The sequence below is a fragment of the Cetorhinus maximus genome, chromosome 3 (genome assembly GCF_964194155.1).
Source record: "Cetorhinus maximus chromosome 3, sCetMax3.hap1.1, whole genome shotgun sequence".
NCBI classification, from domain to species: domain Eukaryota; kingdom Metazoa; phylum Chordata; class Chondrichthyes; order Lamniformes; family Cetorhinidae; genus Cetorhinus; species Cetorhinus maximus.
Genome location: NC_135881.1, coordinates 194,940,813 through 194,968,474, shown reverse-complemented (window position 1 = coordinate 194,968,474; position 27,662 = coordinate 194,940,813). Strand labels below are relative to the sequence as shown.

Below are 27,662 nucleotides of genomic sequence, written 5' to 3'. Positions count from 1 at the left end.
GCCAGCGTCTATTGCCCAATTGCTCGAGAAGATTTCTGGTAAGGAATGAGCACAGTTGCAGGAAACAAACTAAGACGTATGAGTCTTTCATTGCATGTTAAGCTGCGAGTTAAAAAGTACTTGCAGGAAAGGGAAAGGGTGTAAAGGGTTTTGTATTGCCTCTGGATATTTCAGTGAAGGAGGACATGAGAACCAAAATCTGACGTGTCCAATGGTCATATGGGCTCGAAATGTTAACTCTGTTTCTCTCTCCATGGATACTGCCAGACCTGCTGAAATTTTTTCAGTATGTTCAGTTTTTAGTCAATGCTGTGCATAATGATTGCACCCATCTTCATTGCTGACACCAGCCAGCTCTTTAGGGACAGTGGAAGGTTCCTTAATTTGCCAGCGTTTGGTGATGCTGATTTAATGGAAAGGTTGGAGAATTTCCAGTTCACTTTTCTTCCTTGGTCCCATTATTGGACTCGAGATATGCAGCACTCACTCTTAGCCACTCCCTGCACTGTTCTCTCTCTTTCTTGTTTCACTCCATATGTTTCCAATTCATTCTCCAGCTCAGTAATTTTAGATGAGAGCGTCTACCTGGAGATGTTTTTAACTCTTCCACTGAAGGTGGGCAGAGGTAATGTTTTCGCTCCTGATTGTTAGTCTCTCTGTAATCAGTATATCTCAAAAGCTAATGGACAGATTTCAATGAAGCTTGGTACACAGATAAGGCATGGCCCAGGGAAAGAACTGATTAGTTTTTACTGAAGATGCAGATCTAGATCCTGGAATTTTTTAAAAGGTCCATTAACATTGGGAGATAGGGTGAATTGACTTTTTTTTTAAAGAACATTGCAGGATACTTTATTTCGGATGTTGTGGTTTATCTAAGATGCTGTGGTGCAATTTGTCATAATTGTCAAGATTGCAACAGAGTTTTCAGAGCAGCTTGTTGGATATGGATTGGTCTGAAGCTCCCTTAGTGAGATGGAAGCTCTTAATAAAAATGTTTTTTTTCAGTTTTGTAGTTACAGAGCATCAAAAAGGCAAGAAAAAATCCTCAAGGAAGATCTGCGTAATTGTAATAATTTTGAGTTAACAGAGCATGGCGGAGGTATGCATTCTGAGTGCCCTTTTCACTTGTATTTATTATTGTTTCCACAAGCTTCTACACTATTCAAGTTCCATAAAACATAGAATGTTAAAAAAAATCCATAGGCACTCCTTTATCTACCACCCTTGTTTATCTTTGAATTATTCAACTAGGTTCATCAGGTATGACTTAATCTTTACAAATCCTGCAGAGGAAACCGCATTGGGAGCAATGAATGCAGTAGACTAAAAGTTTCATCTACATTGGAGAGACCAAACGGAGACTGGGTGACCGCTTTGCGGAACACCTTCGGTCTGTCCACAAGCATGACCCAGACCTCCCTGTCGCTTGCCATTTCAACACTCCACCCTGCTCTCATTCCCACACGTCTGTCCTTGGCCTGCTGCACTGTTCCAGTGGAGCTCAACGCAAACTGGAGGAACAGCACTTCATCTTCCGACTAGGCACTTTACAGCCTTCCGGACTGAATATTAAGTTCAACAATTTTAGATCTTGAACTCTCTCCTCCATCCCCACCCCCTTTCCGATACCCCCTTTTTTTTCCAATAATTTATATAGATTTTTCTTTTCCCACCTATTTCCATTATTTTTAAATGTAGTTCCATCCATTGTTTTATCTCTACCTTTTAGCCTATTTCGATCCCTTCCCTTCACCCCACCCCACCCCCACTAGGCCTATCTGTACCTTGCTTGTTCTGCTTTCTACCCTTAATTAGCACATTCCTTAGATAATATCACCACCTTCAACACCTCTCTGTCCTTTTGTCTATGACATCTTTTGGCTATCTCCACCTATCACTGGCCCTCTATCCAGCTCTACCTGTCCCACCACCCCCCCCCCCCTACCATCCCCCCTCCTTAAACCAGCTTATATTTCACCTCTTTTCTATTTTTACTTAGTTCTGTTGAAGAGTCATACGGACTCGAAACGTTAACTGTGTTCCTCTCCGCAGATGCTGCCAGGCCTGCTGAGTTTTTCCAGGTATTTTTGTTTTTGTTTTGGATTCCCAGCATCCGCAGTTTTTTGCTTTTATCTGAAAATAGGCGAATAAGTGATACATGTTCCATCACTTCGTTGACCTCTTGCAACTTGATTATCTTTTATTTGTAAAACCTGTTTAAATCCACCAAAGCAGCAATGAGTTGCATAGACCATCACCTGCCTAGTCTTGCAGATTCAAGCCTTTTCATTGTGATCTTTACTCCCCACATTCCTTGATTGATTTTCATTTCACATTATAATCCAATATTGATTCAATTTTCAGATAATTATTTTATTGCATTCCATTTCTACAAGTATAACATTCAATAAAATGATTTACATTGATATAACATTTCAGCTTTCTGAGACAGTGGAAGCAGTGAGATATTTCAGCAGTGCTATCACATACCTAAAACTTGTGCAATGTTAGTCCAGTGTATAATGGCACTGAAAGAGTAACTTGTTGCTGGTGCTCAGAAAATTTAACATAATTTTAACACCTTATAGCTTTCTATATTTTCAGGTACTGTTTTTGCTGAAGTGCAGCAAATTATTCCATGCATTTTACATGTACAGCCTAATATAATTTGATTTAAAGTGCATAAAATAGAAAACCAACTCACGCAATATGTACACAATTATAATCTGACTGTACTCAGACATTAGGAATAATTTTCTTTGGGAGAATGGTGTTGTCAGCTGAGCCATTTTCATGAGGAGTTGGGGGTGGGGGAGGGTTGTTGTCGGGCTGACCCATTCTGCTGAGGGTGGGGTTGTCAGGGCAAACCATTCGAGTTACGGGGAATATCAGGCCAACCCATTTCTGGTGAAGGGAATTGTCAAAGTTTGGTAAGGGAAGATGTTGGGCTGACCCATTTTGGTGAGGGCGGGGTTATCAGACTGATGTGTTTTGGGAGCAAGGTATTACCGGGTCGACCCATGCTGTTGACATAGGGATCGTTAGGCTGATCTATTCTGACAATGTGGGTGTGCTATCAGGCCCTCTCCTTCAATACCAGTGAGGCTATAAATCCATGGTGCCAGCAGTCTAGACACTTACCCTTGGATTGTGCTGCCAGGAGTCTTTTTTGACAACCCTGCTGAACATTCTGAGATGCTTCCCTAATTTCTCTATATATGGTGGCTGCCCATGTCATTAGGGATGTTTCTCAGGCACCAACCATTTTTGAGGCCCTGAGAAGACCAGCAGAGGCCAGGTGAGCAGAGCTGAGCTGAGCCGAGCTGAGGAGATGGTTTGGGCTAGTTGGGCAAGTAAGGTATCCTCCTTGGAAGAAAATTCAAAGCCTTCCTTTGCAAATTACTAGGATTTTTTTTCTTCAGGTTCTGTGCAGGGCCAGGCTGTCGAGCATGGCATGTGGAACCCCTGTTGAGCCTGGGTGGTATGCCCTGTCTCATGTCTACATTAACCATCAGCTGGATTCCAGTGAAGGCCCAAGACTTGTGAACTCTGACATTCAGAGGCCCCGGCCTTGCTCCCTCCTACATCTATTGGCCATGTAATGAGGCGGGTGGAGGCTCTGCCCCAACAAGCCATTAAATTCTGGCTGCAGATTTTTGGGCCTACATTTCAACCCTGGCCAAATTTAGGGGCAGGTCGATATCTGAACAAATCTGGGAGCTGTTGTGTTTGGCAGTGGTGGTGTTGGTGCTGCTGTATTCTTTGCAAATTTTCGCACAGGGGAAACATTTACTCAGCAGCCTGATTAAATGGTTCCTGAACTTTGTACCCACAAAAGCATAAAAGAAGGGGTTGAGACAGCAGTGGCAGTAAGCGAGGTTCCGGGAAATGTAAAACGCGTAGGTCAGATGGTTTTCCATCTCACAGGTTGAGAACTCTGGGACTTGGAGTTCGAACAAAGAGAACAGGAAGATGACTACATTGTAAGGCGTCCAACACACAAAGAACACCACCACAATACAAAAGATAACTTTCACTGTTTTGTGTTTCTTCCTCGCTTTACATCTAATGACAGTGTTGAGAATTCTACAGTAACAGAACACAATAACAGCAAAGGGGAATAAGAAGAATAAAAGATTTTGCTGATAATACCCTAACAGTCGCCATATATGTGCACTTTTGGGTGGGTAGGTAATTTTACAGGAGCTTTGATTCTCATTAGCTACAGTATGGCAGAAGATCATCTGAGGGATTGTAATGAAGATACTAATTCCCCAAACAGCTAGACTAGCTGCCCCAGCGTAATGGACCTTTCTGAATCTGACAGCGGTCAGAGGATGGACCACCGCAAAGTATCGGTCGATAGTCATCAGTGTCAACAGCATGATCCCACTGTAGTAAGCGATGAAAAAAATTGCTCTCATTATTTTGCACATGGCGTTGCCGAAGATCCATCCAGATGTATGATCCACAGCCCAGAACGGGAGAGAGAAGGCAAAAAGCAAATCGGAGGTGACGAGATTCAAAATAAAGATGTCTGTTACACAGCTCAGCTTCTCATATCTCACCAGGATCCACAGAACCAGTGTATTCCCAATCAGGCTAAAAATGAAAGCTAGGCTGTACCAGACTGGCGTAAACATGGCTCCAAATGAGTTAGCAGCAAAATTCTCACACAAATAAACAAAATTGCTGTAGTCCACTGTCGAGTTTGGATCATAATTATAATCATAATCTGTATAATTGTAATTTGGCTGTTCCATGGTGTTAGTTCAACACAGGAAATGCTGGTTGGTGATACAATGGTCTTCACGATAAACTGTGGAAGAGAAAAATAAACATCTATATCTAACATACTTTTGGTAAAACTGTACAAGTAAGAATGGAGTTAAAGGTTATTTTCTCATCTCCCCGTTACCTTGATGTAAAGTTTGAAGGAGTGTATAAGGCATGCTGTTGGAGAGCTGTGTACTTTGTTATGTTCCAATTGGATGGTTCCGTTCTATGAAATAAGGACTGGGAGCACATGCCATATCATCATGATCAAAATTGAGGCTTCACGGAAACTCCCCTTACATTCCGCCAGATTGCCTCTCCTCATACACAGCAGCAAGAGCCCTCTTATACTCCATGACCAACACAATAGGCTTTTTCATACCCAATATTTGGGCAATTGACTTTAATGATAAGGCAATTCCAATAGTTGCATAATTGGCATTGAGCTGTGAGAGCTAGTTTCACACCCAAGCAGAAGTTGAAAGTTTTGCCCATTAATTGCTCAGTAATGCGAGGTCATTAATTCATGGAATGCCGGGTTTTATGTTAAGATGTGTTGAAAATAAAACTTAAAAGGAAGGCTTCAGGGCCAGGGAGGAGGGCATTAAATTGGATAGTCCTTCTTCTGAGGATTATGGTGCACAATTAACCCGTGCCCACTCATTATGCAGCAGACAGCACCTTAAATTTGTGCTGCCTGGTGCCTGCTGTTTTACATGATTAATGTGTGCACTCAGCACCACCTTGAGCTGTTCAGTGTCTGTACAGATCAGGATGGGGGTCCTCAAATCAAAAGTGGACTCTGCTACTTAAATGGAGCCGGAAACTCTTGAATGGGAGGTGCATTGTGGCTGTAATGTGGTGGGGTTATTTGTGAACTGGATTTGAATTTATACTATGAGAAAGACCGAATTTGGGAGTCAGCATGCACCAAGACTCTCTGACGCTGGGCTGGAGTCCTTGATGCATGAAGTAGAGAGAAGGAGGTATGTACTATCTCTGCAGGAAGGCAGGAGGCCCTCGAGGCATATTGTGGGGCGGCAGTGGGAGGAAGTAGCAGAGGAGGTCAATGCCAGGAGCATTGCTTCGTCAACATGGGGCAGAATTTAATGGTTGGTGAGGTTTCTTGACCCATCACTCAAATAGTTTGCGGGGAACTCTTGTCAGCTGACCCTCAGCCATGTAAAGCTCTGGGGAGGGCTTATTGGCTGTCTACGAGTACCACCTCAGAGAGCTGCTGGCCAAACAGATTGGCCAAACAGTTCTGTAGTCCCAGCTGCGCCATTGTGAATGGTGGTCATTGCTGGGACTGTGGATACAAGCAGTCCCAGAATCTTAACACCAGAGCCAGGGTGCAGGTCATTACTGAAGGTCATTGGTGGGGGCAGGAGTGGGGACCCTGGTGGAGGGGGGGTTGGGGTTGGATAGAGGGGGTAGGCGGTCCTGATGGAGTGGCATCACCCGGTGTTGGAGGATGGCAGGGGCAGACCTTAGGGGGTGAATACCTGATGTGAGGGAGGCACCCCTCTTTCCCTCCCGTGGCTTGAGCAGGGTTACCTGCCGGTTGACTCCCCTGCCCCTGACTGGCCTCTGAGTTAAGGCCAGACAGGGAATGGCCCTTAAGTGGCTAATTAATGATCTCTTAAGGACCTCAATTTTGGCAGGGGTGAGCGGGTCACCCTGGGCCTCATCCTGCCCCCATAAAATTGTGGACATATCCTACCCAGTTGAGAGGGCAGCAGGAGGCCACCAGGTTTATATAATGGCACCACCCCCCCCTGCCACCCAACCCCAGTCTGCAAACCCACTGGCAGGAGACCATTAAATTCTGCCCATGAATAGGGTGCAGAAAGAAGTTTGATAATCTGACAAGAATTGTCAAGGTGAGTTCAATCTTCAAATGGCCCACCCTACCAACTGGATCACTAGCCTTATCAACTGCTGGGGAGGCAGTGGTATCATGGTATTATCACTGAATAGCATTCGAGACTCAGGGTAATGGGGGCGTGGGTTTGAATCCCATCATGGCAGTTGATGAAATTTGAATTCAATAAAAATCTGGAACTAAAAGTCTAATGATGACCATGAAACCATTGTTGATTGTTGTAAAAACCCATCTGGTTCACTAATGTCCTGTAGGGGAAGGAAATCTGCTGTCCTTACCTGGTCTGGCCTACATGTGACTCCAGACCCACAGCAATGTGGTTGACTCTTAAATGCCCTCTGAACAAGGGCAATTAGGGATGGGAAATAAATGCTGGCCTAGCCAGCGACACCCACATCCCATGAATGAATTTTAAAAAATTCACAACACCCTTGAACCTCTTCCTACCAACAATGCTTATCAAGCAGGACTGTTTCAATTCATATACTTCATCTCACTGTTAGCCTTACCCCCACAACTCACAGCTCACACAGAGTGGCGGCTATTCAACCATGCCAGCCACATCACCCAAACCTACTACAGGGCACACATTAACACACTTCTTTCTTGTAGGAGATGATGGTTCATGTTTGGTTGCGGCCATAAGAAACTGGAGGAGGATAATTCTCATTGCAGGTTTTAACCCTGGTTGAGAAGACAAGCAGGGACAGTAGCGTAGTGGTAATGTCACTGGGCTAGGAATACAGAAGCTGAGACTAATATTCTGGGGACAAGGGGCAGAATTTTGCTGTCGGCGAGCTGGAGGCAGGGCCCGCTCGCCGACGCGTAAAATCACGCGGGATGCTGTTGGGCGGAAGTCCCGACGTCACCCCGCCCCATTTAAATTGTCAGGAAGGAAGGTGGGGGTGCAGCAAAATCAGCTGTGTGCCCGCTGACCTGTCAATGGCCAATTGAGGCCATTGACAGGATCATTTAAGCAATTAAAGGACCTGCCCGTCCAACCTTAAGGTTGGCGGGCAGGCCAGGAGCCCCGGCGGCAAATAGAGAAAACATGAAACCTCATCCACCAGCGGGATGAGGTTCCATGCAGGGTGTTAAAAATTTTAATGAAGTTATTCAGTAAATTATGAACATGTCCCATCTCATGTTCATTTTCACATGAGAGGGACATGTTCGGGAATTTTTTTTTCTATTTTTAATATTTTTCAAAGTGTAAGCGCTCTCCCTGAGGCGGCACTTGGCCTCAGGGAGATGTGCGCTCTTTTGTGTGCATGCACAGAAGAGCGCATTCTCGCTTTGAGGGAATCCCCCCCCCCGCCCGCACAGGAAGCGCACAGCGCATCCCGCCGGATGTCAATGGCGGTGCGGCCCGCTTCTCCGGCGGGGTTCGGTTCCCCGCCCGCCCAACAGGCAGAAAATTCTGCCCAAGGGTTTAAATCCCACCATAGCAGCTGACTCATATCAGTGATGATGACCATGAGTTGGTTGTCCTAAAAACCCCTCTGGTTCACTAATGTCCTTTAGGGAAGGAAATCTGCCCTCCTTCCATGTTCTGGCCTACTTGTGACTCCAGACCCACAGCAATGTGGCTGACTCTTAACTGCCCTCTGAAATGGTGTGGCAAGCCACTTGATTCAACAGCAATTAGGGATGGGAAACAGATGCTGGCTTTTTCACAGAATCACAGAATCACAGTGCAGAAGAGGCCCTTCAGCCCATTCCCATCGAGTCTGCACCGACACATGAGAAACACCTGACCTACCTACCCAATCCCATTTACCAGCACTTGGCCCATAGCCTTGAATGTTATGACATGCCAAGTGCTCAGCCAGGTACTTTTTAGAGGATGTGAGGCAACCCGTCTCCACCACCCTCCCAGGCAGCGCATTCCAGACCGTCACCACCCTCTGGGTAAAAAAGTTTTTCCTCACATCCCCTCTAAACCTCCTGCCCCTCACCTTGAACTTATGCCCCCTTGTGACTGACCCTTCAACTAAGCGGAACAGCTGCTCCCTATCCACCCTCTACATACCCCTCATAATCTTGTACACCTCGATCAGGTCGCTTCTCAGTCTTCTCTGCTCCAACGAAAACAACCCAAGTCTATCCAACCTCTATTCATAACTTAAATGTTTCATCCCAGGCAACATCCTGGTGAATCTCCTCTGCACCCCCTCCAGTGCAATCATATCCTTCCTATAATGTGGCGACCAGAACTGCACATAGTACTCCAGCTGTGGCCTCACAAAGGTTCTATACAACTCCAACATGACCTCCCTACTTTTGTAATCTATGCCTCAACTGAGAAAAGCAAGTATCCCATATGCCTTTTTCACCACCCCATTAACATGCCACTCTGCCTTCAGAGATCTATGGACACACAAGCCAAGGTCCCTTTGTTCCTCAGAACTTCCTAGTGTCATGCTGTTCATTGAATACTACCTTGTCAAATTACTCCTTCCAAAGTGTATCATCTCACACTTTTCAGGGTTAAAGTCCATCTGCCACTTATCTGCCCATTTGACCATCCCATCTATATCTTCCTGTAGCCCAAGATACTCAACCTCACTGTTAACCACCTGGCCAATCTTTGTGTCATCCGCAAACTTACTAATCCTACCCCCCACTTAGTCATCTATGTTGTTTATATAAATGACAAATAATAGGGGACCGAGCACAGATCCCTGTGGTACGCCACTGGACACTGGCTTCCAGTCACTAAAGCATCTTTCTGTCATCACCCTCTGCCTCCTACAACTAAGTCAATTTTGAATCCACCTTATCAAATTACCCTGTATCCCATGTGCATTTGCCTTCTTTATAAGTCTCCCATGTGGGACCTTGTCAAAGGCTTTGCTGAAATCCATATAAACTACATCAACTGCACTACCCTCATCTACACACCTGGTCATCTCCTCAAAAAATTCAATCAAATTTGTTAGTCATGACCTCCCTCTGACAAAGCCATGCTGACTATCCCTGATCAAACCTTGCCTCTCCAAGTGGAGATAGATACTCTCCTTCAGAAATTTCTCCAATAGTTTCCCTACCGCTGACGTGAGACTCACTGGCCTGTAGTTCCCTGGCTTATCTCTACAAACTTTCTTAAATAGCGGAACCACATTAGCTGTTCTCCAGTCCTCTGGCACCACCCCCGTGACCAGAGAGGAATTAAAAATTTGGGTCAAAGCCCCTGCAATCTCCTCCCTTGCCTCCCTCAGCAGTCTGGGACACAAATCATCTGGACCTGGATATTTGTCCACTTTTAAGCCTGCCAACACCTCCAATACCTTATCACTCCCTATATCAATTTGCTTAAGAACCTCGCAGTCTCTCTCCCCGAGTTCAATACCTTCATCCTCATTCTTTTGAGTGAAGATGGATGTGAAGTATTCATTCAACACTCTAGCGATGTCCTCTGGCTCCACCCATAGATTGCCCCCTTGGTCCTTTATGGGCCCTACTCTTTCCTTGGTTATACTCTTCCTATTGATATACTTATAGAATATCTTGGGATTTTCCCTACTTTTACCAGCCAGAGTTTTCTCATATCCCCTCTTTGCTCTCCTAATTGCTTTCTTAAGCTCCACCCTGCACTTTCTGTTCTCCACTAATGCCTCCGCTGATTTGCTTCCCTTGTACCTGTGAAAAGCCTCTCTTTTCCTTCTCATTGTAACCTGAATATCTCTGGTCATCCATGGTTCTCTGGGCTTGTTACTCTTTCCTATCACCCTAGAGGGAACATGTTGAGCCTGTACCCTCCCCATTCCCTTTTTGAACACCCCCCACTGTTCCTCTGTAGATTTCCCCACAAGTAGCTGTTCCTAGTTTACCTTGGCCAGATCTTGCCTTATTTTATTAAAATCCACTCTCCCCCAATCCAAAACATTTTTTGCAACTTGTCCATTTCTTTGTCCATAACAAACTTAAACTGCACCATGTTGTGGTCACTATCGCTAAAATGCTCGCCCACCACCACCTCAGCCACCTGTCCAGTTTCATTCCCCAGAATTATGTCCAGCACTGCGCCGTCCCTTATTGGACCCTGTACATATTGACCTAAATGTTCTCCTGTACACATTTCAAGAAATTCACTCCATCCAAGCCCTTAACACTATGTCTATCCCAATTAATGTTGGGAAAGTTGAAATCACCTAATATAATTACTCTATTGTTATTGTTTTTACACACTTCCACAAATTGTGCACATATTTGCTCCTCAATTTCCTGCTGACTATCTGGGGGGCCTATAATAAACACCTAACAATGTGTCTGCCCCTTTTTTATTCCTAAGCTCTACCCACAAAGCTTCATTCAATGCCCCCTCCAAGATATCATCTCTCCTTACTGCAGTAACTGACTCCTTAACTAATAATGCAATGCCTCCACCTCTTTTACCCCTTCCCCTGTCTCGCCTGAAGACTCTATATCCCGGAATGTTGAGCTGCCAATCCTGCCCTTCCCTCAACCATGTCTCAGTGATGGCTACGATATCACAATTCCACGTGTCCAACCTCACCCTTAACTCATCTGTTTTACCTGTAATACTCCTGGCATTAAAGTACAGGCCATCCAGCCTTGCCTTACTCCCTTGAAGCTTAATGTAGCTGTACTCCCTCTGACTTAATTGTTTTACTGTATTATGATGTGTCCCTATTCTGCTGACATTCTGTGTCCCCTCACTCTGCCGAATTAGTTTAAACTCCTCCCAACAGCACTAGCAAACCCACCTGCAAGGATGTTAGTCCCTCTCTGGTTTAGATGTAGGCTGTCCCGCTTGTACAGGTCCCACCTTTCCTATAAACAGTCCCAGTGATCCAGGAATCTAAAACCCTCCCTCCTGCTCCAACTCTTAAGCCACGTATTCATCTGCGCTATTCTCCTATTTCTGAGCTCGCTAGCACATGGGACTGGGAGTAATCCAGAGATTACAACCTGGGAGGTCTTGCTTTTTAGTCTACTGCCTAACTCCCTGAATTCTTGATGCAAGACCTCATTCCTCTTTCTACCTATGTCATTGGTACCAAAATGTACCATGACTTCTGCCTTATCACCCTCCCCCTTCAGGATGCCCTGTGACCGTTCAGTGACACCCTGGACCCTGGCACCTGGGAGGCAATACACCAACCTGGAGTCACATTGATGGCCATAGTAGCGCCTATCTGTTCCCCTGACTATAGAATCCCCTATTACTATTGTTCTTCCTCCCTTCCTCCCCTCCTGTACAGGCAGGCTGCTTGTGGTGCCAGAAGCTTGGCTCTGTTCGCACTCCCTGGAGGAACCAGCACCCTCATCAGCCTCCAAAACGGAATACCGATTTGAGAGCAGGACCCCAGGAGACTCCTGAGCTACCTGCCTGTTTCTCTTGGACTGCCTGGTGGTCACCCATTCCCTTCCTTCCTCAAGTCCCTTCACCTTCGGTGTGGACACCTTTCTAAACGTGCTATCCACGATGTTCTCAGACTCGCGGATGCTCCACAGTGTCCCTAGCCGCCATTCCAGCTCTGAAACCTGAGCTTCCAGGAGCTGCAGCTGGACACACTTCCTGCACACATGCTGGTCCCGGGCACTGGAAATGTCCCCGGCTTCCCACATGGAGCACGAGGAGCACACCACGGCTTTGAGCACTCCTGCCATGACTTATCCCTTTAAATTAAACCTTTTAAGTCAATTACTCTGGGGCCCTTCTTTCCTGATCCTTGTTACTGTAGAATATACAAACTATAAACCACAAAAAAACCTTAAACTATAAGTGATTAAAGTAGTAAATACCTTACCCACTACTTACCAGTGATTCCTTTCCCTTGTAGCCTCTACTGCTGCAGCAGGGCAAGACCCATGAACTGAAGAGATGAGAAGTTGGATAACAAGGAAAAAATGCAAAGAGCACCTCGTCCCCGGTGCATCAAATGCCCACCTTGCACCAAATTGCCAATACCCACTCTGGCTGTGCCCCACTCAGGATGTGCTCTCTCCCCTGTTCGTGTCTTTGAATACTTACATCAATTAAATCATTCCTCAAATTTCAAACTCATGGGAATACACGTCCATATTAAGCACTCTGTCTTCGTAACCTAACCCTTTAAGCGCTGGTGACATTTGTATGAATCTGTGCTGTAACGCCTCCTAGGCCAATATCTCAAGAAAAATTTGGAGTCCAAAGCTGGATGTCTGTTGGGGTCTGACCAAGGCCTTATACACCTGAAACATGACTTTCTCAATTGCCCTCTGGAAGTCCATATAGACAACGTCCATAGACGCTCCTCAAAAAACTGTAATGAGATTAGTCAGACACTCCCCTGCCCTTGCTGCTGAAGACCCTCCTGCCCCTCACTCACCTCTGGGCTGTGGCTTGAGGTACTCAGCGACCCTGGCACTTGGGTGAGTGCATTACTGGCCACAGTGGCAGGCGAGACTCCTGGCACCTACATTAAATTCCAGCCATCATATCGGTTGGACAGGACCAATTTATGAGGTTGCTCCTGTTTCCTTATTTCCGTTGCACTTGCAATGCCATGGCAGACAAGACTCTGGGCCTAGTGCCGGAAAATGGGATTAGTATAGTGAGGTACTTGTTTGACCGGCACAGACTTGATGGGCCAAAGGGCCTTTTTCTGTGCTCTAGATCTCTATGACTCTATTAGATTCCCCTTGCCATGTTGACCGTAAGTCACGCACTCCTCTGTGTTTCTCAAGGTGGCTTGTCTTTGATTTGCCAAACCTGCTCAACTACTCTGAGCTGGAGCTGCAGATGATTCAAGTCTAGAAATGACAAGCATGCCCAAAGGTAGGCATGCACGAGATACAAGGATCACTCTCCGTACATGAATGGGTCCTGAGATGCAGGTGAGTTTAGGCATTGGGCATCTCTATCATTGAACCAGCGAAACATGGGCACCCAGTTGGAAAGAGAGCTCAAATATTAGTCAGCAGTGACTAGGGAGGCCAGTGACTGAGATCAGAAAGGTCGTGATGGGGGTTCGGGGGGAGGTGTTGGCCAGAGCAGTGGTTTTAACATGGGGGTCTGGAAGTCTGGCTTCACATTTAAGTAGGAATATTTCAAACAGTTACTTTGTTAGTTCAGGCCTTTCAGGACCTCAATTTGACCGCATTTAAACCTGATTTTCCTGAACGCTGGACAAACCAATATTGCAGAAGGGGTCTTCTAACAGCAGCTAGGCCTCTTATTTGATTATATTAAGGGACTAATGCCTGTCCTATGGGCCCCGAGTGTTGATTACTTTTTGCCTGAATCAATATGATGGCAGCTCACACCTCCAGCTTACAACGAGTGTTTGCCTGAATAACAAGTACAAGTTGTTTAATTTCTAGGCCACAGGCATTTTCTACAGATCTGTTCATCCAGGACAGTCTTACTATCCATTATTTCCCACACGTGCAGCCTCAACACACTGCATTATGCTATCATCATCTATTCTCTCCTAGAGCTAACTGCATCTTAACGATCTGATGGATTTAATTTGATTGGTTTAATTTGTGTCATTTTTATTGGCCACTTTAGTTTAATTGGCCTATTTCATTCCCTTATTGTGTTCACTTATCATTTGCTTAATTTTTATCATGTAAAGTTAGGTTGATATCCTTGTATCTTATTCATTCACTTTTATTTCTAGTTCTGTAGCTCCTTAATCAATCAAACAATTAATTGTTAAAAGAAAAGTAAATAATTTAGTTTTGAATCTTTGGTTAATTTACTAAGGGCCTCCTTCCCCCTCTGCACCAATATCCCCCGCTGCACCGATATCCCCGCTGCACCGATATCCCCGCTGCACCGATATCCCCCGCCGCACCGATATCCCCCGCCGCACCGATATCCCCCGCCGCACCGATATCCCCCGCCGCACCGATATCCCCCGCCGCACCGATATCCCCCGCTGCACCGATATCCCCCTCTGCACCGATATCCCCCGCCGCACCGATATCCCCCGCCGCACCGATATCCCCCGCCGCACCGATATCCCCCGCTGCACCGATATCCCCCTCTGCACCAATATCCCCCGCTGCACCGATATCCCCCTCTGCACCGATATCCCCCGCTGCACCGATATCCCCCGCTGCACCGATATCCCCCTCTGCACCGATATCCCCCTCTGCACCGATATCTCCCGCTGCACCGATATCCCCCTCTGCACCGATATCCCCCTCTGCACCGATATCTCCCGCTACAGCGATATCCACCGCTGCACCGATATCCCCCTCTGCACCGATATCCCCCGCTGCACCGATATCCCCCACTGCACCGATATCCCCCGCTGCACCGATATCCCCTGCTGCACCGATATCCCCCTCTGCACCGATATCCCCCGCTGCACCGATATCTCCCGCTGCACCGATATCTCCCGCTGCACTGATATCCCCCGCTGCACCGATATCCCCCGCTGCACCGATATCCTCTTTTGATGGGTACCCCGCTCTGATGGATATCCCCTCTGCACTGATTTCCCCTCTGCACCTACATATCTCATTGTTATCAGTTGGCTCTGCTGCGCTCTGACAGGTATATATTTTGTAAATAACATTCACGTACGACTCAGTTTCAGTTGGTCAGCCATTCACCCAGTCACACCACATCTAATTAACATCCAGCCAGTGATCTGCTTGCAGTTAACCTTTTACAGTAGTTAACTGACTCTTGCCCAGGATAGGTAAGTCCCACTACATTTCAACATTGGAGCATTGGAGTCAGGCGTGAGGGGTATGGAGGCAGGGAGGGTTAAAACTCTCTCTTGGGCTTTCAACCTGCAATAGAAACCTCTAAGATGACCTGGATGGAAACTAGGACAGCAACTGCTATGATAAAGACTAATCTGGGAGCAGACAAAGGCTATTAAAGTTTGAAATTTAAGAGTAACTTTAGCACTGACCTCAGGAGATGCTTCTTCACACAGATACTTGATGGATGAATTAAGTTGGGCTGATTGCCTCTCTCATCTGTAATGATTATGATCTTTCGAGAGCCGTTGGTTACCGAGCGGATGTGTTTTGCAGATAGTTAGCTGGCAGCTAGTTTTGGTATGAATCACCCATGTCCAGCATGACTGGTGCAGAATGTGTCCTTCTGAGAAGGTCGAAAAGAGAAGTGTGTTGAGCAATAATTACATTGTGGAGAACTGGAAATTGAAACCATTGCTCTTGTATCGTTTCAGAATAATTCAGCACTGTTGTATCATTTCTCCTCTCTGGCCGCTACTGGCCTAAGTAGCAGCGTTTCTTAAGTTTGTGGAAGTTAATTCTGAGGGTATCCATCACCCTCAAATTTCTGTTTCCATCTGCCAATGGCAGAATAGTTTTCAACATACCTGTATACTAAGGAACTCCTTGCTCATGGTAGAGAAACTCTGCTCTTTAACACTTTGCTGATTCATTTAGTATTGCACTGGGCACCCTCAAACCATTGCAGTGCACTGCTGAGTCAATATCCAGATTTGTCAATGTCTGCTGTACGTTGCACAACAAGGGGTGAGAGGGGTGCTTATTATCATTCGGTGGCAACTTATTGTCTTGAACTGTTACACCTTCTCCTGCAAGAAAGCGTGATAGTTACAGTCTGAGTATTCGGAGGATGTGGCTGTGATGATGGACGAGTTAACTGTATGAGATGTAAATTGTGGATAGTGAGGGTTGTAATAGTGAGTATGTGAGCATGAGGAGAAGGAGGTTTAATGAAGTGTGGTTACTTATTGTAGTATTGTTCAGTGGGAGGTCAGTGTTGTGAGTGTTGCCACTGTAGTAAGCAATGTGGTTGGGAGTGGTGCAGTGCGGCTGGACGATCCGGCAGGGCCGACAGCAGATTGGACTCTACATCCAGATCCCTGATGGAAACAGTAGAGGATGCCAAGCTGCACGATGTCTTCAACAACCCTGCAGACGGAGCGCAGCGTAGATACACCTGGTCATGGTCAGACGGGTCCATCCGTTCCAGGATAGTCTTCCTGTTTGTGTCCCGTGCGTTCAGTCAGATCCACCGACGTCAAGCCAGTGTTCTTCTCTGACCACTGCCTCCTACTAGCTAACTGTCACTTACAGGGAGGCCAGAGGGTTGGCCGGGGGACATGGAAGCTGAACGTGCAACTGCTGACCCCTGAGAACATTGAGGAACTCAAGAGGGATTACAAAGGTTGGAGAACCGTGAAACCCCTCTTTGAGTCCCTGACACACTGGTGGGAAGGGATCAAGGAGAACACCAAGAGGTTTTTCATCCTCAAAGGCATCCAGAAAGCTAGAAAGGAACAGAGGGAAATGTCCCGACTCCAGAAATACATGCAGAATCTGCTCCAGCTGCAGTCGATGGGGGGGGCGGGGGGGCGATGTCAAGGAGGAACTCCAAGAGATGAAGAGCCAGCAAGCCTCGCTCTTTGCCTCGGAGGCCTCCAAGACCATCTTCCGCTCCAGAGTCTGCTCCGTGCAGCAGGAGACGTGCTCACGTTTCTTCTTCCAAAGGGTACACAGAGAGAGCTCTGTGATCAGCAGCCTGAAGGAAGAAGACAGCTCAGTAAAGTCATCACAGTCCGACATTTTGAGGATCAGCAAATCCTTTTATGCCGGATTGTATGATGTGAAGCCCACAGACAGCGTGGCCTCCCAGTCCTTCCTGCCCTCTATCACAGAGGTCTTAGACGACAGTACACAGGAGGGTCTGGACAAACCGCTAACCCCTGACGAACTGACTAAGGCCCTTGAGTCGCTCGAGAGGAGCAAGAATCCTGGAAGCAACGGCTTAATTGCTGAGTTGTATTCAGCTCTGTGTGGCTGGATCGGCCCAGACCTGCTAAAAGTGTACGAGGGTATGCTGCTGACTGGCAGCATGTCAGAATCCATGAGGAAAGGCATCATCACCCTCATCTACAAGGGGAAGGGGGAAAGGGAGGAAATTAGAAATTGGCGACCCATCTCACTGTTGAATGTGGACTATAAGATTCTGTCCAAGGTCATCGCCATTCGGGTCAGGCCTACTCTGGAGTTGGTGTTCCACCCTGACCAGACCTACGCTGTCCCCAGCAGGAAGATCTCCAAAAGCCTTGTGCTACTCAGGGACACGATTGCCTATGTACAGGACAGGGGTGTGGACACCTGCCTCAGCAGCCTGGATCAGGGGAAGACAGAATATCGCACACCTACATGGTGAATGTGCTCTCCAAAATGGGGTTTGGGGAGGGAATCCGCAACTGGATCCAGCTGCTCTACACTAACATCAGTAGCGCAGTCTCAATCAATGGGTGAGAATCAGAAAGCTTTCCAATTAAATCTGGAGTCAGGCAGGGCTGCCCTCTCTTCCCTGTCCTGTTTGTGTGTTGCATAGAACCCTTTGCTGAGTCCATCAGGAAGGATCTGGGCATAAGAGGAGTGACGATCCCAGGCAGTGGAGGCACTCAGATCAAAGCCTCCCTGTACATGGGCGATGTCGCCATCTTCTGCTCGGATCCGCTGTCGGTGCGCAGACTGATCAACATCCGCGAGCATTTTGAACTGGCCTCGGGAGCCAAGGTAAATTGTAACAAAAGCGAGGCCATGTTCTTTGGGAACTGGGCTGACCGATCCTTTGTCCCCTTCACTGTCAGGTCAGACAGCCTGAAGGTGCTGGAGATATGGTTCGGAGGGACCGGGGCATGAGTTAGAAACTGGAAGGAGTGAGTGGCCATGGTGGAAAGAAAACTGGGCACATGGGAGCGACGGTCCCTCTCCATTGCAGGTAAGAACCTGGTCATCAGGTGTGAGGCACTCTCGCTGTTGCTGTACGTGGCGCAGGTCTGGCCCATTCCTCACTCCTGCGCGATGGCGATCACCCGAGCCATCTTTCGCTTTACCTGGAGGGCGAAAATAGATCGTGTCCATGGGGTGCGATGTACAAGCCTCTAGATAAAGGGGGAAAAAATGTGCCCAACATCGCCCTCATCCTGATGGCCACCTTTGTGTGCAACTGCATAAAGCTGTACTTAGACCCTCGGTACGCAAACACCAAGTGTCACCACGTGCTGAGGTTCTACCTGTCCCCGGTGTTGCGAAGGATGGCTCTGGCCACGCTGCCGCAGAACGCTCCAAGTAGTTGGACCGTGCCGTACCACCTGTCCCTCGTGGAAAAATTTATGCAGAGAAACACCTTTGACCACAAGTTCATCAGGCAGTGGTCAGCACGTAGCATCTTAGAGGCCCTGCGGGAAAAGGAGATGGTGGAACCTGTCAGATGGCTCCCCGAACAGACTGTCAAAGTAATTTGGCAGAATGCCTCATCACCATAACTTTCCAACAAGCACCAAGATACAGCTTGGCTGGTGGTGAGAAAGGCCCTCCCCATCAGATCCTTCCAACACGCCAGGAGTCTCACCCCCTCTGCACGTTGCCCTCGAGGTGGCTGTGGTGGGGAAGAGACTATTGTTCACCTCCTTGTGGAATGTGCCTTACAAAGAAGGTCTGGAGAGAGATGCAGTGGTTTTTGTCAAGGTTCATCCCGAGCAGTGCTGTGACACAGGACTCTGTGCTATACAGGCTGTTCCTAGGGATACACACCGAGACAAACATCAACTGCAGCTGGACGATCATCAACTCGGTGAAAGATGCTCTTTGGTCTGCCTGAAACTTGTTGGTCTTCCAGTGCAAAGAGTTGTCCCCGACCGAGTGTTGCAGACTGGCACATTCCAAGCTCCAGGACTACGTGCTGAGGGACGCACTAAAGCTTGGGGCAGCCGCCGCAAAGGCCTAATGGGGAAAGGTCGCTGTCTAAGACCTTTCTGCCATAGTGCACTGAGGGGCTGGGAATTGTATAGACCCCTCAGGCTGTACGGCTCACAATGAATGTAGGCATTGAATACTAATTGTATTATAATTGTATTGAAGCACCTCAGAGTGCAACATGATGTATGTTGATAACTCCAATACCATTGCACTGTCTGTCTGTCTGTAATGACCATATTGAAATGACTGTAATATTCACTGATTGTATTGAAGCACCTCGTGATCCATGTGTAAAAGTTGAATCTGCTTGCGCTTTTTGTGATGGCGATTTAGAAATGTTTTGTAATGTTCTTTCAGATATTTGGCGAATAAAGTGTATTTTTCAAAAAAAAATGTGGTTGTGAGTGGCGCAGTTGTAATAATGAGCAGGTTTCTTGTCTGAACAACTCGTTAGATCATAGATTTTTTTTTCAGTATTGCAGCCAATAAGCTTCTCAGCTGCGCACCACATAACCATGCAGTAACCACGCAGGATGCTCACAAGTCAACTTCTTTAAGTTACTGCGTGTGCACGGCTGTGCGAAACAATTTAAAGGGCTCGTGCTTAAGAGAATCAACAATGCACTCCAAAAACAGAGGGTACATTGATTGCAGCCATGACCTTGATGAAATAGTTTGGGGATTGGTGGAATCACCACTCTCATCCCATTTACTCCGGAGCAAGCTCTTCCTTGAGGTTAAAAGATGTCCCTCCTCCCCTCCACAACCTGCATCAAGGTGTCCAGTGCAGCACTGGAGAGCTCTGGTGCTCTCATTTTGCAAATTCAAATTCGCATTAGCCCTATAGGCAAGAATTCTTGTCACTGTAATTATATTTTGTTTCAACAGTTGCCTTAGATTTGTTAAAAATGTGAAGATGTTGAATTCCAAAGTGAAAATAAAAGTCACAATAGTTCTAAATACATAAGGAGGGAAGGGGGTTATATATAGCTGCATTTGAAAAGAACATCTCTCTTCGCCTTTCTTCTCCCTCCTCAGAGAAAAGTTATTTATTCTGGTGGAACAGCCCAGAACTAAGCGGTGTAGCATTAAAATGAGAGCTAGCTCATTCTGGGATGACGCCAGGAAGCACTAGTAGTGATAGTGGAAATCTGAAACCCTCACCGCCAAAAATAGTTGACTTAGGTCAAATAAAAAGTTCAAAACTTAAATTGACAGATATTTGCCAGGCAAGGGTATTAAGGGGTATGGAACCAAGGTGGGTACCTGGAATTAAGGTACAGATCAGCCATGATCTAACTGAGTGGCAGGACAGGATCAAAGGGCTGAATGGCCTATTTCTTTTCCTATATTTGTCATGGTCCTTGACCAGACCCCAGGCTGTTGATGAGGTACAGTTATGGGCCAATAACGTTTTGTCCAAAGTAGACGAGGTTTGAGATCCAAGACACTTGCTGAGTGAAGAAAGCCTCAAGATTCCACAGGTTTTGAACAAACAAAAATTCGCTTTAATATAAAAGGTCAGAAAGATGAAACAATTTACAATATCCACCCTATACTCTGACATTCAGAGTTACTATGAGGCACATGTAAATTCATAAGTCAACTGTGGTCGAATACACCACACTACACAGCCAATGCAAAATGCAACCAATGCAAGATTCCATAGATTTCGTAATAACCCACCCTGCTGTCTGTAACAATATGAGTCAACCAATCTCACTGAACCTTTGGCTGTCTCACGAGGGCTTCCAAGCTTCACCTTCAAAGATCTCACCTCAGAATTCTCTCCAAAAGCCGCTCCAACTCAGGCGGCTTCAACGACGACCTGCCTTGCAGGGTTTCAATCTTGCCTTCTGAGGTTCCTTTCCCCTGGTTCCCGTGTCCACTCAAAAATCTACTTACAAGAACAATTTCAACTCTTCAGCTGTGCCAAGCAGAACACTGCTGCTCCAAAGGGGTACATTTGTCCCAACGGCCCCGCAGCACGGAGTCCATAGACCATAAGACATAGGAGCAGAAATTAGGCCAATCGGCCCATCAAGTCTGCTCCACCATTCAATATGGCTAAGTTTCTCAACCCCATTCTCCCGCCTTCTCCCCGTAACCTTTGATCCCCTTACCAATCAAGAACCTATCTATCTCGGTCTTAAATACACTCAATGACCTGGCCTCCACAGCCTTCTGTGGCAATGAATTCCATAGATTCACCACTCTCTGGCTAAAGAAGTTTCTTCTCATCTCTGTTCTAAAATGTCTTCCCTTTACTCTGAGGCTGTGCCCTCGGGTCCTAGTCTCTCCTACTAATGTTCCCCACGTCCACTCTATCCAGGCCTTTCAGTATTCTGTAAGTTTCAATCAGATCCCCCCTCATCCTTCTAAACTCCATCGAGTATAGACCCAGAGTCCTCAAACGTTCCTCATGTGTTAAGCCTTTCATTCCTGGGATCATTCTCGTGAACCTCCTCTGGACCCTCTCCAGGGCCAGCACATCCTTCCTGAGATACGGGGCCCAAAATTGCTCACAATATTTTAAATGTGGTCTGACCAGAGCCTTATAAAGCCTCAGCAGCACATCCCTGCTTTTATATTCTAGTCCTCTCAAAATAAATGCCAACATTGCATTTGCCTTCCTAACTACCGACTCAACCTACAAGTTAACCTTAAGAGAATCCTTGACTAGGACTCCCAAGTCCCTTTGCACTCCAGACTTCTGAATTCTCTCCCCATTTAGAAAATAGTCTATGCCTCTATTCTTCCTACCAAAGTGCATGACCTCACACTTCCCAATGTTGTATTCCATCTGCCACTTCTTTGCCCATTCTCCTAACCTGTCCAAATCCTTCTGCAGCCTTTCCGCCTCCTCAATACTACCTGTCCCTCCACCTATCTTTTGTATCATCTGCAAACTTAGCCAGGATGCCCTCAGTTCCTTCATGTAGATCATTAATGTATAAAGTGAAAAGTTGTGGTCCCAACACTGACCCCTGCGGAACTCCACTAGACACCGGCCGCCATCCTGAGAAGGACCCCCTTATCCCCACTCTCTGCCTCCTGCTAGACAGCCAATCTTCTATCCATGCTAGTACCTTGCCTCTAACACCATGGGCTCTTATCTTACAGAGCAGCCTCCTGTGCGGCACCTTGTCAAAGGCCTTCTGGAAGTCCAAGTAGATAACATCCATTGGCTCTCCTTTGTCTAGCCTACTCGTTACCTCCTCAAAGAATTCTAACATATTTGTCAGGCATGACCTCCCCTTGATGAAACCATGCTGACTTTGCCCGATTTTACCATGCACTTCCAAGTATTCTGAAATCTCATCCTTAATAATGGATTCTAAAAGCTTACCAACAACCGAGGTCAGGCTAATCGGCCTGTAATTTTCCGTCTTTTGCCTCACTCCCTTCTTAAATAGGGGGGTTACATTAGCGATTTTCCAGTCCTCTGGGACCCTCCCTGACTCCAGTGATTCCTGAAAGATCACCACTAATGCCTCCACTATCTCTTCAGCTATCTCCTTCAGAACTCTGGTCTGTAATCCATCTGGTCCAGGTGATTTATCCACCTTCAGACCTTTCAGTTTTCCTAGCACCTTCTCCTTGGTAATGGCCACCATACTCACCTCTGCCCCCCGACTCTCTTGAACTTTGGGGATGTTACTCGTGTCTTCCACTGTGAAGACTGACGCAAAGTACCTATTCAATTCCTCCGCCATTTCTTTGTTCCCCACTACTACTTCTCCAGCATCATTTTCTAGTGGCCCAATGTCCACTTTTGCCTTTCTCTTACCCTTTATATATCTAAAAAAACTCTTGCAATCTTCTTTTATATGACTGGTTAGTTTGCCCTCATATTTAATCTTCTCCCTCCTTATTTCTTTTTTAGTTGTCCTCTGTTGGTCTTTGTAGGCTTCCCAATCCCCTGGTTTCCCACTGCTCTTCGCCGCTTTGTATGCTTTCTCTTTAGCTTTTATGCTGTCCCTGACTTCCCTTGTCAGCCATGGTTGCCTCGTCCTCCCTTTAGTATGCTTCTTCTTCCTAGGGATGAATTTTTGCTGTGTCTCCCAAATTACTCCCAGAAACTCCTGCCATTGCTGTTCCACTGTCTTTCCTGCTAGGCTCATATCCCAGTCAATTCTGGCCAGCTCCTCCCTCATGCCTCTGTAGTTGCCTTTATTCAACTGTAATACCGTTGCATCTGATTCCAGCTTTTTCCTCTCAAATTGCAGGGTAAATTCTATCATATTATGGTCACTTCCTCCTAAGGGTTCCTTCACCTTAAGCTCCCTTATCAAATCTGCCTCATTACACATCACTAAATCTAGAATTTCCTGTTCCCTAGTGGGCTCCACCACAAGCTGGTCCAACATGCCATCTCGTAGACATTCCACAAATTCCTTTTCTTGGGATCCACAACCAACCTGATTTTCCCAGTCTACCTGCATATTGAAATCCCCCATGATCACTGTAACCTTGCCTTTCTTACACGCCTTTTCTATCTCCTGGTGTATCTTGTGCCCCACATCCTGACTACTGTTCGGAGGCCTGTACATAACTCCCATTATGGTTTTTTTTACCTTTGCGGTTCCTCAACTCTACCCACACAGATTCTACATCATCTGACCTGACATCATTTCTTGCTATCGATTTAAGTTCATTTCTTACTAACAAAGCAACCCCACCCCCTCTGTCAACCTGCCTATCTTTTCGATAGGATGTATATCCTTGGATATTTAGCTCCCAGTCCTGATCCCCTTGCAGCCATGTCTCCATAATGCCCACCACATCATACCTGCCAATTTCAATCTGCGCCACAAGCTCATTTACCTTATTTCGTATACCGCGTGCATTCAGATACAACACCTTCAGTCCTGTATTTCCCATCCCCTTTCTCATTGTCATCCCTTTATCTGATGTGCTTGAAGTTAGATTCCTAGCCCTTTCCTAACACTCTGTCCTATTTTGTGTTCTGGAGACTTTAATAGCCTCTCCTGGGCTCTCCTTTCTTTTCAGTTTTTTCATAATTTTCCCTGAAGTTGAATCCACCCCCCACACGCTAACCTGCTGCTTTGTTTCCCATTAGTCATACTTCTTGGAGTTTTACCCTTCCCTACCCCCACAACTTTCTAGTTTAAAGTCCTGTTGACCACCCTATATACCCTTTTCGCTAGAACATTGGTCGCAGATCGGTTCAGGTGGAGACCGTCCCAACGGTACAGATGCCTCCTGTTCCAATACTGATGCCAGTGCCCCACGAAATGAAACCCCTCTTTCCTGCACCACTCCTTTAGCCACGTGTTTACTTCCCTTATTCTCACATCCCTATGCCAATTTGCACGTGGCTCGGTTAGTAATCTGGAGATTATAACCCTTGAGGACCTGTTCTTTAATTTAGTTCCTAGTTCCTGATAATCCCCAAACAGGTCCTCTTTCCTAGTCTTACCTATGTCATTTGTCCCGACGTGGACCACAACAACTGAATCCTCCCCCTCCCTCTCCAATATCCTTTCAAGCTGGTCAGAGATGTCCCTCACCCTGGCACCGGGCAGGCAACATACCATGCGGGACTCTCGATCCTGCTTACAAAGGAAGCTATCAATTCCCCTAATTATAGAATCCCCTACAACTACCACTTGTCTTTTTCCTCCCCACTCTTGAATGGCCTCCTGTGCCACGGTGCCATGGTCAGCTGGCTCATCCTCCCTACAGCCCTCTTCCTCATCCACACAGGGAGCAAGTACCTCGTACCTGTTGGACAAGGTCAAGAGCTGAGGCTCCTCTGTTCCTGAACATAGGATCCCTCTACCTGCCTCACTTGCAGTCACACCCTGCTGACCCTGACTACTGATCGGACTTGAGGTACTTAATCTACCGGGTGTGACCGCCTCCTGATACAAAGCGTCCAGGTAACTCTCCCCCTCCCGGATGTGCCGCAGCGTCCGGAGCTCGGACTCCAGCTCATCAATTCTGAGCCGGAGTTCCTCCAGCAACCAACACTTGCTGCAGATGTGGCCACTGCGGCTCGCAATGGGATCTGCCAGCTCCCACATCATACAGCTACAGCACATCATCTGCCCAGCCATCTCTACTTAGATAGTTAATTTATTAATTAGCTTTGCAGTGTTTTTTTTTCAAATTTGGTGCAGATTTCCTATCAACCAATCAGGTCTCAGATTTCCTGTGACGTCACTTTTTCAGTTTTGGCTTCAGTTACTCTGTGCCCCGAGGTCAGCGCTCCGGTGCTCCGGAGTCACCAACCTTCGGCTGCCTTCTTGGATCTTCAGGGCTTCTCCCGAACCCAATTCACTTAAAGTCTGCTCCCTGCAGCCCTTTTTCTAATTGGAGCCTGTTTCTCTGCTCCTCTCTTTTTCTTAACTGGGACCTGTTTCTGTCCCCTGTCTTTATTCCTTACCTGGGACTTCATCTTGGTACCTCTCCCTGTCTCCCTCCCTTGTCCCTCTTGCTGGGACCCTTCTTGACTCTGGCACTCTGCACCCGGTCACCTGACCTGGGTTTTCACACCCTTCCTCTGTTTTTTTCCACTGCGCCCCTGCCAACACAATATGGCCAGCCGATACCCATCTGCACATGGGCACTGCTCCGCATATGTGCAGAAATCCAATGATGTGCACGCATCAGTTTACTTGGCACAGCGCCAACTCATTTTGCTTTCTAACTCAGTTATTGCAATATGCTCTTAGTTTGTGGATTCAAATGGATCCCACGTATCACTTAGTCGGCAGGTTGCTTGGAATATCTCACTCACAAGCATTTCATTGACACTTGGAGAAAGCGTTGTGGTATCTATACGAGGAATGACAGGGCAAATCCAGAATCGTTACTGAATGCCAATGCTTCAACTCACTGTAATGATTTCTGTAGTCTCACAATTTATAAGCACCGTGAACATATAATGCTAAACATTCAGTGATCCAAAACATTCAGTCAGTTAAGGAAAGAAAGCTATTGCAATGCTGTACTGAACTCACTAACTCTAGTGGTTTTGCAAAGGGGCGGAATCCTGCTTTAAAACGTTTGTTCTGTCACGTCCTCAAATCCCTTCAGTTGTAGGAGGATCAATGAATTAATGATGCTGCAGACTAAATATGATTTTGCAAAGTACTGACAACCACTTTATTTTGATGCATGCTACATAGTTCTTCAAAGTAAATAAGCTGGGTTCAGGTCGTGCATTGCCCCCTGTAAAGATGGCGGCCACACAGGCAACTGCGCGTGCACGCTGAGTAAACGCAGCCCTTGTTTTCAGGTAGTAACCCTGAATGTCAGAGTATAGGGTGGATATTGTAAATTGTTTCATCTTTCTGACCTTTCTTTGTGCACAGTGCCTGTTATCAGCCTGAAGAACATAAAGATGTTGAACTGCGCATGTGCAGCCCGCTCCCCACCTGCACACGTGCTGGAGGTCCAAAGACTGTCGGGATTTGGAGTTCCCGACTTCCCGTCCCAACAAGCAGGTAAGTATGAGTTTCATAACACGTCCCATTGCCATCCATTGGATTCAAGCCCATCTATTTCCCCTTCATTTCAATCCATTTCCCCCTCATAGCCATCCATTTCCTTCCTCAAAACTATCCAGGCTTCCTTACATTACTGTCCATTAATCTTCAAAGCTGCCCATTCACCCTTCATTTCTAAGTATTATCTGGTCACTGTTCTCCATTCCCCCCTTATATGATGCCCAATGGTTCCCTAATTGTCATCCAGTTCCCTTGTTCCCACTCTCCTACTTCTACTCTAGTGAAGCTGATAATAGACCAGACGAGAGCCCCTCATTCCTCAGTGCCACTAATGTCAATGCCCACGGCTGCTGTCCACTTCAGGCATGACCTCCTGCCCTTTAAAGAATTCTTGCCAGCCACTTGCAGAATCCGGGGTGATTGCCATTAATGGTTTTGATTAGGATAGGATTCAGTTTTACCCATTCGTTGCTGGACTTGTATAGGAATGGGGAAGAGAAAAATCCAGGGAGCTGGTGAGGGAAGTGAGACAAAGGGTAAATGGGAAAGATCATGTGACAGTGCTGATGGAGAGTGTGGTAATCTGAGGTGTTAAGAGAATGTGAGCAGATTGACCATGTGATTGCATTATTCAATTGCTGTGTAGCGTGGACTACATTGTTAATCAGTAGTTTTAGAATGGTTTTGGTTAGGGAAGTACACATGTGTTAGTTCTCAATGACCTATGTGTATAAACAGCATGTGCTTCATTTTACATTGGTCTCTTCATCTACATCATCTTGATTACCAACTCACTCATCAGTAGACGGGCGTGCAACCGTGTTCACTGA

At 46.6% G+C, this 27,662-nt stretch overlaps 1 protein-coding gene across 1 annotated transcript; it reads right to left on the bottom strand.

Moving 5' to 3' along the window:
- Positions 1–2,355: 2,355 nt before the first annotated feature.
- Positions 2,356–15,643, bottom strand: LOC144679148 (chemokine XC receptor 1-like). Its single transcript, XM_078539509.1, has 2 exons — positions 15,550–15,643; positions 2,356–4,822 (listed from the first exon to the last, which is right to left on the bottom strand). Exon 2 carries the CDS (start codon positions 4,764–4,766, stop codon positions 3,666–3,668), a length of 1,101 nt encoding a protein of 366 aa, XP_078395635.1. The 5' UTR covers positions 4,767–4,822; positions 15,550–15,643; the 3' UTR covers positions 2,356–3,665.
- Between the last annotated feature and the right edge of the window lie 12,019 nt (positions 15,644–27,662).